General features: G+C 41.5%; 1 protein-coding gene across 1 annotated transcript in view; it reads left to right on the top strand.

Moving 5' to 3' along the window:
* LOC126293418 (5'-3' exoribonuclease 1) overlaps positions 1-13,850 on the top strand; it is a 188,113-nt gene that overhangs the window by 11,445 nt on the left and 162,818 nt on the right. The window contains exons 4-6 of the mRNA XM_049986642.1: positions 3,238-3,451; positions 9,060-9,224; positions 13,613-13,780. Of these exons, the coding sequence (XP_049842599.1) occupies positions 3,238-3,451; positions 9,060-9,224; positions 13,613-13,780 (547 nt within the window). The remainder of the gene's footprint in view (positions 1-3,237; positions 3,452-9,059; positions 9,225-13,612; positions 13,781-13,850) is intronic.

The following is a 13,850-nucleotide window of genomic DNA, read 5'->3' as shown; positions in this document are numbered from 1 at the left end:
ACATTTACTTGTTCTGTATATATTTGGGGTAGCCTGTCTTAGTTGCTGTATACATTAGTTCATCACAAATCGAATGAGGTGACACATTCAAATTGCTTACAGCCATGCCAGTTTATGTTTTCCACTGTTTACATAAGTTGGTAGGCGTGACTGCTGAGATTTTCCCTTGTGGGGCGTTTAACACTAATGTTCTGCTGTCATTTTACGTAATAATTATTTATTTCTTTGGCACACTTTGTACTGAATTTGATGGAAAAAGTTACTAAATAACAGCTAATACATTCTTCCCAAATGATTCAGTCACATACTGTTTCCACCCAACAAATTTCATATAAACATAAGACCAGTTTTTCCCTTCTCTTCTCTCAGTTACTTCAGGTACTTAGGTGCAGTTACTGAAATGAAATACTCTACACCTGCAAGTGTGCCCTGAAGCTTTGCTGCAATGTGTTCTAGTGTAGTAAATGTGTGTCAGTCATTATCACCTGCAGTGTACACTAACAGGCGAAAAGTATCAGTGTGTCCCTATGTAATGTGGGATTGACCACTAGATGTCACATTAGGTGGACCCGCCAGTATAAAAGCAGACGGAGTATTGTGTTGTAGGCAGAGGAGCAGTAAGGCAGTGACAGTAGAATGGGTCAGTCAGGACAGGTTCAGTGACTTCGAACATGGACTAGTTATTGGATGTCAGCCAAGTAAAAAATCGATCTGGGAAATTTCAACCCTTATAAAATTGCTTAAGCCAATTTGTGTGTGATTCTGAAGTGGAAACGCAAGGTAAGCAGAGACCAGGTAGACCTCATGTATTGACAGACAGGGACTGTCAAGCAGCACAAAGGCTGGCTGTAAGCAGTCATGTGAAATGAGAGGGAGAAATCACTTGTGAGTTCCGAACTGCTGCCAGCAGTCAGGTAGCACAGTGGAGTACAGTGTCTGAGCAGCTCCTCATAAGCCACACATTACTATTGTTAGTGCCGAGCAGTGCCTGAGGTGGTATAAGGAGCGATGCCACTAGACAGTGGATGGCTTGAAATGAATGATTTGGAGTGATGAATCACGCTATACACTGTGGCAATCTAGTGGAAGGGTTTGGCTTTGGCTAATGCCTGGAGAATGTTAACACATGTCATGTGCAGAGACAACAGTGAAGTATGGAGGAGGTGATGTTAGGATGTGGCAGTGGTTGTGGTGTAGTCCCTTTCTTGTGCTTAAGGATGCTAAATACAGAAGGATAAGAACACATTCTAGAGCATTGTGTGCCGTGTACAGTAGAGGAACAACTCGGAGACGGTGATTGTATCGCCATGACAATGCACCCTGTTGTAAAGCTGCATCTGTGAGGCAATGGTTTGTGGAAAGTAACACTCCTGAAATAAACCCAATAGAGCACTCTGGGATGAGCTAGAACTCAACTTTGCTCCAGACCCCAGCACCTAACATCACTACCATCTCTGGTTTCTGCTCTTGAGAAGGAATTAATGTCAGTGGAGGTATTGGTCCAGACACCTCACTGAACGTGTCTTCAGCAGTGCTCAAGCTGTCATAAATGTGGAGAGTGGACACACCCATATTAATGTCCGGTCAGATAATGTGTGCTGTCTATGGTTGTTGGTTGAGGGTACTGGTTATTTATTTATTGAACACATGTTGCGTGGATCCATATGATGATGAGTTTGCATTGGACATGGAAAATCTCAAGATTAATCTTTAAGATTGTTAACCTTCTAACGGGTGCGCTAGGGTATTGAGTACTCCAGTGCAGAATTTTGGAGTGCTGTAGCACTACCAGAGTCCTGTGATGATTCAGCTCTTGGTATTTATTTACTCTCCCCCCCCCCCCCCCCCCGCCCCCCCTTGCCCAGCCCTTTCCTTCCCTCTACCCTTCCTCCTCGACTAAGAGCATTGTTTCACAAGGAAAATGGGAGTGTGGCACTTTGTATACCGTGCACCCATTCGTGTTATACTTATTTCCTTCTGACAATTTTGATCGTGTGTGCCACTTTCACTTTCACTTTATCTGCTAATTCCAAACAGGAAGACGACAGTGGGAGTGAGGAAGATAGAAGTTTAGAAATTGAGATTTTCTTAGAAAAAGACAAACTCACAAAATTGGATAGCAAACTAGAAGCTAAAAGTATTATAAAAGATTCACCCTGTCTCAAAAGCTGTTCAAACAATATTTTCAATGAACTGATGCCTGTTTCAAGCTTTTTGAAACTAATATGACTGTATCCCATACTAACAAATGTATTGACAAATGTGGAACATACTACAAGCATACAAGTGATTGTAAAGTTACATATAGACGTGAAATTATGGCTCTATTGGGCATTTTGTTTTTGATAGGCATGAAGGAAGGTCAACATGCAAACGTAAAAGAGTTTTGGGAGTTAGACGATACTGATAGGAATGTCCTGAGGGCCACAATGAAATATAAAAGATTTCTATTTCATACAATGGGAACTCCATTTATGGATATCAGCAATGTAGAAAAAGACAGATTGATACACACACCACACACACACACGCACACACACACACACACACACACACACACACACACACACACACACACACACACACACACACACACACACACAAAGACGGAGGCAAGCACAGCTCATGCACACACGATCGTCCACTCCAGAATCTCGAGCTGGAATGCAACTATCATGTGGAATGCAAGTAGCAATCTGGAGGGGTGGGGAAGGGGAAGGGATAGTAATGTATGGCACACGCACAACATCTGTTCAAAGATTTGTACACCAGTAATAGTGTTCATGTAGGCGTCCGAATTGATAGGTTTGTTGATGATACTCTGCACTTTGTGTGTATTCCTTAAACCTCTAGTCTTTCAGAAAATGCCACTACAAAGTTGACAGTAAGATGGTGATAAAACAGATTTTCTTTATCTTTTTAAAAAGTTCTACAAACACAAATGTGCAGAAGTTGGGCCAGTTCTTATAATGAATATTAAGCCATTGTAACAAAAAGAAAGGAAGAGTTCTGGGTAATATCTACATCTACATCCATACTCCACAAGCCCATTGTACAGGCCTACTTACGTATTTTCTCTATAAATTTGGAGCAGCACTTGACAGAGTCCAATATGTTCTGCTGCACTTAGTATGATTTGACAACCTAGAAGATAGGTGTTCCTCTTGTGTTCAGCATGTTTCTATTGTCTCTTTGTGCACCGTGGAATGTGTTAAATCACCTTGCCTTTGTATACAGATTTCGTTCAGCCAAAGAGGCAGAAATTCTGGAGCGCAATGCCCGTGAGAGGGGTGAGCAGCTGCCTTCGGAGGCAAGGTTTGACTCGAACTGCATCACCCCTGGTACGTGCTTCATGGATCGCCTACACCAGCAACTCAAGTACTTTGTCACCTACAAGGTGTCCACTGACAGGCTGTGGCAGAATGTCACTGTCATACTGTCTGGTCACGAGGTGAGAATGTTATTGCAGTATATCCATTCCCTCCAAGAAAGTTGTTTTATGTGGTGGAGAGGACAGAATCTTCTTTAGTTTCCTGAAAATGAAATAGCAAACTGTCATAAAGATAAAAATATCTATTTCTAGAAGTAACTTTTGGCATTAATATCTACTTCTATACTTATCAAACTATTGCTAAGTGCATGACATAGTTTACTTCACATTGTACTAGTTATTAGGCCTTATTCTGTCCTTTTGTGTATAGAGTATAAGGAGAATGACTGCTGGAACACCTCTGTGCACGCTGTAACTATTTTAATTTTGCCTTTGTGATACATACAGGAGTAATATTTAGCGATTGTTCACTCAAGCTGGTTCTTACAAGTTACTAAGTACACTTTGAAGTGATATTTTGTCCATCACGAAGCGTCTACCAGATCAAATTTTTTCAGCATCTTTGTAACTCTTTTCTGTCATCAGTCAAACAAACCTGTGACCATATGTGCAGCCCTTCTTCATGCATGCATGCATGCATTACAAAATAGCTAGTATAAGTTAAAAATGATCCAGACTTTCCATGAAACACTTTACTTACTTCAAAAATACTGTTTTATTTACACATTATTTTTCAATATAGTCCCCCTTCTTTGAAATGCATTTAATCCAGTGCTCCACTGTCTTTTGTATTCGTGCCAAGAAGAAGGTTTTTGGTTGGTTGCAAAGCCACTGATGCACTGCTTCTTGCACGTCTGTGTCTCTGAAGAATCGATGACCTGGCAGTGCAACTTCTAGTGGCCAAAACGAATGAAAGTTTGCTGGTACAAGATCTGGACTGTAAGAAGGATGTTCCAGCAGCCCGAAACCCAATTTGTGGATGATTTCAAGGGTGAGGTGAGCCGTGTGAGGATAAGCTTTGCTGTGCAACAGCACTGCTTTCTGTAACAAAAGATCTCGGTGTTTGCTGCGAATTGCAGGTTTAAGTTTGTTATTCTGCAGTGCACAGTTTTAGTCTTTATGGTTTTTCCCTTCTCTATGTAGTCTTCCAGTATAGGCCCTGTAGCATCCCAAAACACAGTTAGCACCACCTTTCCCACAGATGCTGCATACATGGATATTTCTTCACTGGTGATTTGGGTTGCTTCCACTCCATACTCTGGCACTTTGATTCTGGCTCATAGTAACGAGCCCACATTTCATCACAGGTTGCTGTTCCTTCCAAAAAATGACTTGCCTTTACTGTTGTAACAGTTGAGCAAGCGTTGGCAAAATTCGAGATGTTTGAGTTTGTGTTCTTTAGTGAGCTGTCGTGGCACCCATCGTGGACAAACTTTGTGGAAATCAGGTTCATCACATATGAATGGCATAGGCAGAAACATGACTCGTGTTCAATGCAGACACTACGTCATTGTATCCAGCTTTCGTCAGAACATCTATTGAGCTTGCTCCATTTTGTCAGCTATTGTGAACATTCATGGGTGCCCTGCTTCCTGTCTGCATTACATTTGTCTGGCCACTTTATAACTTTTCGATTCACCCAAAAATGCCTGACCGCAGCCGTGTACTGTCCCTGTACTCTGCTAACAGTCTGTGATGAATTCCAGCCTCTTTCACTCCTTCTAACCAAAGAAATCATATTGTTGCTCTTTGTTCTTCCTTGCAAATTACTTGTTTCTTTTTTATCAAACAGATTATCTGATGGTTACTGGCCATGAAGTCAAAACTGGTTATGATGTCATTTGTCTGTCTTGAAAAGTAAATAAAAGAATTTGGTTTACAGAAGTGTCAATGGTGAATTCAGTAAACAGGGTGGTGATTCTCCTGGAAAACTGAATTCTCAGGGACTTACATCTTGTTGTTGTTGTTGTTGTTGTTGTCTTCAGTCCTGAGACTGGTTTGATGCAGCTCTCCAGGCTACTCTATCCTGTGCAATCTGCTTCATCTCCCAGTACCTACTGCAACCTACATCCTTCTGAATCTGCTTAGTGTATTCATCTCTTGGTCTCCCTCTACGATTTTTACCCTCCAATGCTAAATCTGTGATCCCTTGATGCCTCAAAACTTGTCCTACCAACCGATCCCTTCTTATAGTCAAGTTGTGCCACAAACTTCTCTTCTCCCCAATCCTATTCAATACCTCCTCATTAGTTACGTGATCTACCCATCTAATCTTCAGCATTCTTCTGTAGCACCACATTTCGAAAGCTTCTATTCTCTTCTTGTCCAAACTATTTATTGTCCATGTTTCACTTCCATACATGGCTACACTCCAAACAAATACTTTCATAAACAACTTCCTGATACATAAATCTATATTCGATGTTAACAAATTTTTCTTCTTCAGAAACGCTTTCCTTGCCATTGCCAGTCTACATTTTATATCCTTTCTACTTCGACCATCATCAGTTATTTTACTTCCTAAATAGCAAAACTCCTTTACTACTTGAAGTGTCTCATTTCCTAATCTAATTCCCTCAGCATCACCCGATTTAATTTGACTACATTCCATTATCCTCGTTTTGCTTTTGTTGATGTTCATCTTATATCCTCCTTTCAAGACACTGTCCATTCCGTTCAACTGCTCTTCCAAGTCCTTTGCCGTCTCTGACAGAATTACAATGTCATCGGCGAACCTCAAAGTTTTTATTTCTTCTCCATGAATTTTAATACCTACTCCAAATTTTTCTTTTGTTTCCTTTACTGCTTGCTCAATATACAGATTGAACAACATCGGGGAGAGGCTACAACCCTGTCTCACTCCTTTCCCAACCACTGCTTCCCTTTCATGCCCCTCGACTCTTATGACTGCCATCTGGTTTCTGTACAAATTGTAAATAGCATTTCGCTCCCTGTATTTTACCCCTGCCACCTTTAGAATTTGAAAGAGAGTATTCCAGTCAACATTGTCAAAAGCTTTCTCTAAGTCTACAAATGCTAGAAACATAGGTTTGCCTTTTCTTAATCTTTCTTCTAAGATAAGTCGTAAGGTCAGTATTGCCTCACGTGTCCCTACATTTCGATGGAATCCAAACTGATCCTCCCCGAGGTCCGCATCTACCAGTTTTTCCATTCGTCTGTAAAGAGTTCGCGTTAGTATTTTGCAGCTGTGACTTATTAAACTGATAGTTCGGTAATTTTCACATCTGTCAGCACCTGCTTTCTTTGGGATTGGAATTATTATATTCTTCTTGAAGTCTGAGGGTATTTCACCTGTCTCATACATCTTGCTCACCAGCTGGTAGAGTTTTGTCATGACTGGCTCTCCCAAGGCCGTCAGTAGTTCTAATGGAATGTTGTCTACTCCGGGGGCCTTGTTTCGACTCAGGTCTTTCAGTGCTCTGTCAAACTCTTCACGCAGTATCTTACCTCCCATTTCGTCTTCATCTACATCCTCTTCCATTTCCATAATATTGTCCTCGAGTACATCGCCCTTGTATAAACCTTCTATATACTCCTTCCACCTTTCTGCCTTCCCTTCTTTGCTTAGAACTGGATTGCCATCTGAGCTCTTGATATTCATACATGTGGTTCTCTTCTCTGCAAAGGTCTCTTTAATTTTCCTGTAGGCAGTATCTATCTTACCCCTAGTGAGATAAGCTTCTACATCCTTACATTTGTCCTCTAGCCATCCCTGCTTAGCCATTTTGCACTTCCTGTCAATCTCATTTTTGAGATGTTTGTATTCCTTTTTGACTGCTTCATTTACTGCATTTTTATATTTTCTTCTTTCATCAATTAAATTCAATATTTCTTCTGTTACCCAAGGATTTCTAGCAACCCTCGTCTTTTTACCTACTTTATCCTCTGCTGCCTTCACTACTTCATCCCTCAGAGCTACCCATTCTTCTTCAACTGTGTTTCTTTCCCCCATTGCTGCCAATTGTTCCCTTATGCTCTCCTTGAAACTCTGTACAACCTCTGGTTCTTTCAGCTTATCCAGATCCCATGTCCTTAAATTCCCACCTTTTTGCAGTTTCTTCAGTTTTAACCTACAGGTCATAACCAATAGATTGTGGTCAGAGTCCACATCTGCCCCTGGCAATGTCTTACAATTTAAAACCTGGTTCCTAAATCTCTGTCTTACCATTATATAATCTATCTGATACCTTTTAGTATCTCCAGGGTTCTTCCATGTATACAACCTTCTTTTATGATTCTTGAACCTAGTGTTAGCTATGATTAAGTTATGCTCTGTGCAAAATTCTACCAGACGGCTTCCTCTTTCATTTCTTAGCCCCAATCCATAATCACCTACTATGTTTCCTTCTCTCCCTTGTCCTACTGACGAATTCCAGTCACCCATGACTATTAAATTTTCGTCTCCCTTCACTACCTGAATAATTTCTTTTATCTCATCATACATTTCATCAATTTCTTCATCATCTGCAGAGCTAGTTGGCATATAAACTTGTACTACTGTCGTTTGCATGGGCTTTGTGTCTTATCTTGGCCACAATAATGCGTTCACTATGCTGTTTGTAGTAGCTTACCCGCATTCCTATTTTCCTATTCATTATTAAACCTACTCCTGCATTACCCCTATTTGATTTTGTATTTATAACCCTGTATTCACCTGACCAAAAGTCTTGTTCCTCCTGCCACCGAACTTCACTAATTCCCACAATATCTAACTTTAACCTATCCATTTCCCTTTTTAAATTTTCTAACCTACCTGCCCGATTAAGGGATCTGACATTCCACGCTCCGATCCGTAGAATGCCAGTTTTCTTTCTCCTGATAACGACGTCCTCCTGAGTAGTCCCCACCCGGAGATCCGAATGGGGGACTATTTTACCTCCGGAATATTTTACCCAAGAGGACGTCATCATCATTTAATCATACAGTAAAGCTGCATGTCCTCGGGATAAATTACGGCTGTAGTTTCCCCTTGCTTTCAGCCGTTCGCAGTACCAGCACAGCAAGGCCGTTTTGGTTAATGTTGCAAGGCCAGATCAGTCAATCATCCAGACTGTTGCCCCTGCAACTACTGAGAAGGCTGCTGCCCCTCTTCAGGAACCACATGTTTGTCTGGCCTCTCAACAGATACCCCTCCGTTGTGGTTGCACCTATGGTACGGCCATCTGTATCGCTGAGGCACGCAAGCCTCCCCACCAACGGCAAGGTCCATGGTTCATGGGGGGACTTACATCTTACCTGGAAAAAATTGTTGAAATCTCAGGGGAATTTCAGGAACTTCATAAACTATCTGGGAATTCTGAGTTTTTGGCCTGGCATTCGACCTGAATTTCATTGAGTCTGATAAATCACACATTTAAAAATACTTAATATCTCAGACTGCAAATTATATGAATATTATTCCATATGAATGATAGATTCTTCAAAATTGCAGTTCAACTACTGCTTGTGACTGGTATATAGCTCAGCTGGAAGGAAAGAAAAGTCATTATTGTGGTATGTTGCCCCTGCCCTGCTTACCATTAATTTATCAGGAGCTTCTTGCCATCATCTCCCTCCTCACTCCTGGAATTCTCAGGCATATTTTTCTTTCCCCATGTTCGAGTAGCCATCCTGGTAAAGCTTAATGTTGTAAGCATGACACATCTTTCATATAATCTTGGAATTACATCAACAATTTTATGTTGGGATGTACATTCTGTGATTTCAGACCCCAGGTGAAGGGGAGCACAAGATAATGGACTACATCAGGTACGCGCGGTCACGGCCGGACCACGACCCCAACACGCGGCACTGCCTGTACGGGCTGGACGCTGACCTCATCATGCTGGGGCTCTGCAGCCACGAGCCACACTTCTCCCTCCTCCGCGAAGAGGTATCTATGTCGAGGAGGAAGTCTGCTTGATGTATAGTATAAAATCAGAGATATTTTATTTGCTTACTCGTAAAAGTATTAGCAAGAATACAAATTATAAAGCAAGATTTTTAATGTAAAAAAAAAAAAAAAAAGGAAACACTGTCCTGGTGTTTTGCAATATTTATTTGGTCTAATGCCAGTTTTCAGCTGCTTAGGCCATTGTCACTTGTGACGGCTTATGAGGCTGAGAACTAGTTTGCTAGCAAGTCTATGATATTTTACAAACAAAACTGTCAGGGTAACATTTTTATGTAACTGTTGTGACCAATTTTTGGTGAATTAGGCCATATTTAGCTTTAAAACTAGGAGAAAGAGAAGTAAAACCTTTTGTAATAGTAATTGGAAGTTATCTAAAATATAAGACTGTCACTATCACTGGCATCAGCTGGTTGCAACTGAGATGACACGAAAGGCTCCACCATTATACAGAGGGGGGGGGGGGGATGTATCTACTGTTTAAAAGTCCATAACTTGCAAACTAATTGATGGAGTTGTCTTATTTTTTGTGAAAGTGTAGCTTAAAGTCCAACTTAAAGATATCATTGTACATCTTCAAAATGATCACCATTAACATCCACACACAAATGATGCCGCCGAACTGCAGTAAAAACTGCTGACTGCAACGTGTTCAGTTAGATCTTTGCACATGAATGCACAATGGGTTCTCGAAGTTCATCCAATGTGCGTGGCTTTTGTCGATAAATGACGTCCTTTAGTGTTCCCCACAAGTAAAAGTCCAGAGGAGTTAGGTCTGGGGAATGTGGTGGATACTCCAGAGCACCTCTATGGCCTATCCATCTTTCTGGTAGATTTTTGTCGAGATACACTGTAACACGATTTTGGTAGTGGGCTGGGGCACCATCTTGTTGAAAGTAAACTCTTCCACCTCCATACAAGTCTTGGGTGACAAGTAAAATGGATGTCTGAAGGTACAGCTCACCGGTAACTGTGCAGTCAAAGAAGAATGGCCCAATCAAGACCCGGTAAGACAACCCACACCACACATTTACTCCTGGCAAATTCAGGGTTTTGTCTACACAGAAGTTCGGATTTTCGGCAGCCCAGTAGCTGCAATTGTGGTGATTTAATGTACCATTGAGATTGAACTGTGCCTCATCAGACCACACAATCATCTCTGCAAACTCTTCATCGTTGCGCAGCTTGTTCGTAAACCACTCACAGTACTCCATTCTACGATCTGGGTTGTCCTCATTCATTGCGTGTAGCAGTTGTGGGATGTAGCACTTCATCTCTGCTGTCTTCAAAATTCGCCGAACGCCTGAGCTACTCACTCCAGTTTCACGGGCACACTGTCTCACAGACTTTTGTGGTGAGCGAGTGAATTGTTGTAACACACAACGGGGGTTAGCTGGAATTGTTACTGTTACAGGTCGTCCAGATCGGTGTTTGTGTACGTCTGTAACACAGCCTTCGGCTTCAAATTTGTCTCGATTGCAACGAATCGTTAAACGTGTCGGTGGCTCTGTTTGATACTCATTTCGCCATTGCATTGAACCTCATTAATGTTTTCGTACTTAAAATACCACTTCAAAACTGACTTCCTTTCATCAAATGTAAGCCTTGCGCCAGCCACGTTTACTCGAGTAACTAGGTGCAACTAAGAACAAAACTCTGACTATCTGGCGACTGTCATCTGACGAAACAAAACAACACTTGTGTGGCGATTGCTGGAACTACAAACTATTACACTACCAAAGATGAGACAACTCTGTCCAATAATTGGCGGGTTATGGATTTTTAAACAGTGGATACATGTGTTTGGACCACTCTGTATATGAACAGTATGCCAGAAATGTGGATTACTATTGCTATAGATTTGTAGTGCCAATACATACTCAAGTTTTCAAGCAGAGTAGTGTCCCAATACATTGACGTGCAAAATTTGTGAGCTACCCCCTAATATCATGTCGGACCTCATTTTGCCCAGCGTATCGCAGTAACCAGACATGGTATGGGCTCAACAAGTCGCTGGAAGTCCCTTGCAGAAATATTGAGCCCTGGTGCTTGTGTAGCCATCTGTAATTGTTCAATTGTTGCCGGTGCAGGATTTTGTGCATGAACCGACCTCAATGTTTGATGGAATTCATATCGGGTATCCTGGCTGGCCAAACCATTTGCTCGAATTGGCCAGAATGTTCTCCAAACGAATCACGAACAATTGTGGGCTGCGGACATGACGTTGTTTGGGAACATGAAGTCATGAATAGCTGCATGAGGTCTTAAAGTAGCTGAACATAACCATTTCCAGTCAGTATTCGGTTCAGTGGGACCAGAGGACCGAGTCCATTCTGTGTAAGCACAGCCCACACCGTTATCAAGCCACCACCAGCTTGCACAGTGCCTTGTGGATAACTTGGTTCCGTGGTTTTTTGGGGTGTGTGCCACATCATCGGCTCTTACCAACTGAAATTCAGAGTCATCTGACCAGGTCACAGTTTTCCTGTTAGACAAGATCCAACCAATACAGTTACGAGCCCAAGAGAGGCACTGCAGGAGATGTTGTGCTATCAGCAAAGGCATTCGTGTTAGTCATCTGCTGCCATAGCTTATTAATGCCAAATTTCACCGCACTGTGCTAAAGGGTACATTTGTCATATGTCCCACATTAATTTCTGCACTTATTTCATGCAGTGTTGCTTGTCTCTTGGCACTGAAAACTCTGTACAAATGCCACTGCTCTCAGTCATTAAGTGAAGGCTGTCGGCCACTAAATTGTCCGTGGTGAGAGGTAGCTCCTGAAATGTGGTATGTTTGGCTCACTCTTGACACTGTGGATCTCAGAGTATTGGATTCGCTAACGATTTCCAGAACGTTTTGTGTGTCTAGCTCCAACTACCATTCCATGCTCAAAGTCTGTTATTCCCATTGTGTGACCGTAATCACATTGGAAACCTTTCCACGTGAAACACCTGAGAAACAAATGACAGCTCCGCCTATGCACTGACCTTTAATGTCTTGTGTATGCAATACCACTGCCATCTATATGTCTGCATATCACTATCGCATGACTTGAATCACCTCAGTGTTGAGCTCTGGTGAACTCTGATACAACTGTAAGATAACAAATTCTTTCCCTTTTTTTGACAGTGCTAAGGATAGATTGCTACTCACCACATACCAGAGATGTTGAGTTACAGACAGTCACAACAAAAAAAGAGTACCAAACACATAAGCTTTTGGGCAGAAGGCTTTCTCTTTTTTAAAGTAGGCAACACACACACACACACACACACACACACACACACACACACACACACACACACAACCACTGAGTTTCTATCTGCCAGAGATGGTGAAGGCCATCTATCTGATATCTGCCAGAGATGGTGAAGGCCATCTATCTGAAAGCTTATGTGTTCAGTACTCCTTTTGTTGTGCCTGTCTGTGACTCAACATCTCCACTATATGGTGAGTAGAAATCTACCCTTTTCTGATAATATAATAAAAATTGATAGATTAAAAAATCTACTCACCGAGCGGCGGCAGGAGAACACACATACAAAAAGATTTAACATTTTCAAGCTTCCAGACCCAGTGGCTCCTCTTTCTGACTGAAGAATTGAAGTGGGAGGAAGAGTGGTGAAGCAAAAGGACTGGAGTGGTTTAGAGAAAGGGGTACAGTTCAGAAAATTCACCCAGAACCGGGGTCAGGGGAGACTTAGTGATGGGATAAGAAGGAAAGACTACTCTTTTCATAATATTATCCTTTTCTTAATATTATCATTATTCCATCCTGGATTTTTCATTAGACTGTTGTTGCTACATTTTATACCGTCCTTCTAATTGTGTTGTGCGTAGTCTCATTCTTAAAATTCAACAGAATTATTTTTGCACAAAAAGTTTAATAAAGATGATGTACATCTTGTTGCCTATGAACATACACAGCAAGCTGCCACACAGTTGCCGTTCTCCAGTCCTCTACCTTCATTATATTAATTCTGATTGGCTTGATAGGATGCTGAACAATGAGCAGTTTTCCAGAATAGGTTATACATGAGTTCGTAATACTTGCCCAGGTTTCTCCAAGTGAACTGGTCTTCAGTTTGCCATTCATAGTTTGTAATACTTACCCAAGTTGCCATTGATTATACAAGTTGAGATTGTGACAAGTTAACTGATAGTTACTTACTATTGAGGTATTCCTGCAGACAAAAGCATCATCAGTGAGCAAGTGGTAAATGCTGCCCAGTAAATTGTGTATATCTATTGACAGACTATTCTGTCTTCATTTTCTGTTTGGTAATAACACTGTGGCTAAAACAGTACAATACTAGAATCTGTTGTAGTGAGATGCAGACAGCTGCAAGTCAGTTTTTATTTTCCAGGTGAAATTTGGGCGAAGGAACCAACAGAAGAGGATTGTGGCACCCGAAGAGACGACTTTCTACTTGCTTCACCTTTCGCTTATGCGAGAATATCTGGAGCACGAATTCTCGGAACTTAAGGAGAAGCTGCCATTCCCATTCGACCTGGAGAAAATAATTGATGATTGGGTGAGGTTTTGGGTGTATAAGACCTTCAGTGTATTTCCAATCAGGTGAAAAAGAAAATCTGCTGTCTAGT

This window comes from Schistocerca gregaria, chromosome 10 (genome assembly GCF_023897955.1).
Source record: "Schistocerca gregaria isolate iqSchGreg1 chromosome 10, iqSchGreg1.2, whole genome shotgun sequence".
Lineage (NCBI taxonomy): Eukaryota > Metazoa > Arthropoda > Insecta > Orthoptera > Acrididae > Schistocerca > Schistocerca gregaria.
The sequence above is the reverse complement of the archived record's forward strand: the minus strand, read 5'-3'. Positions and strand labels throughout refer to the sequence as shown.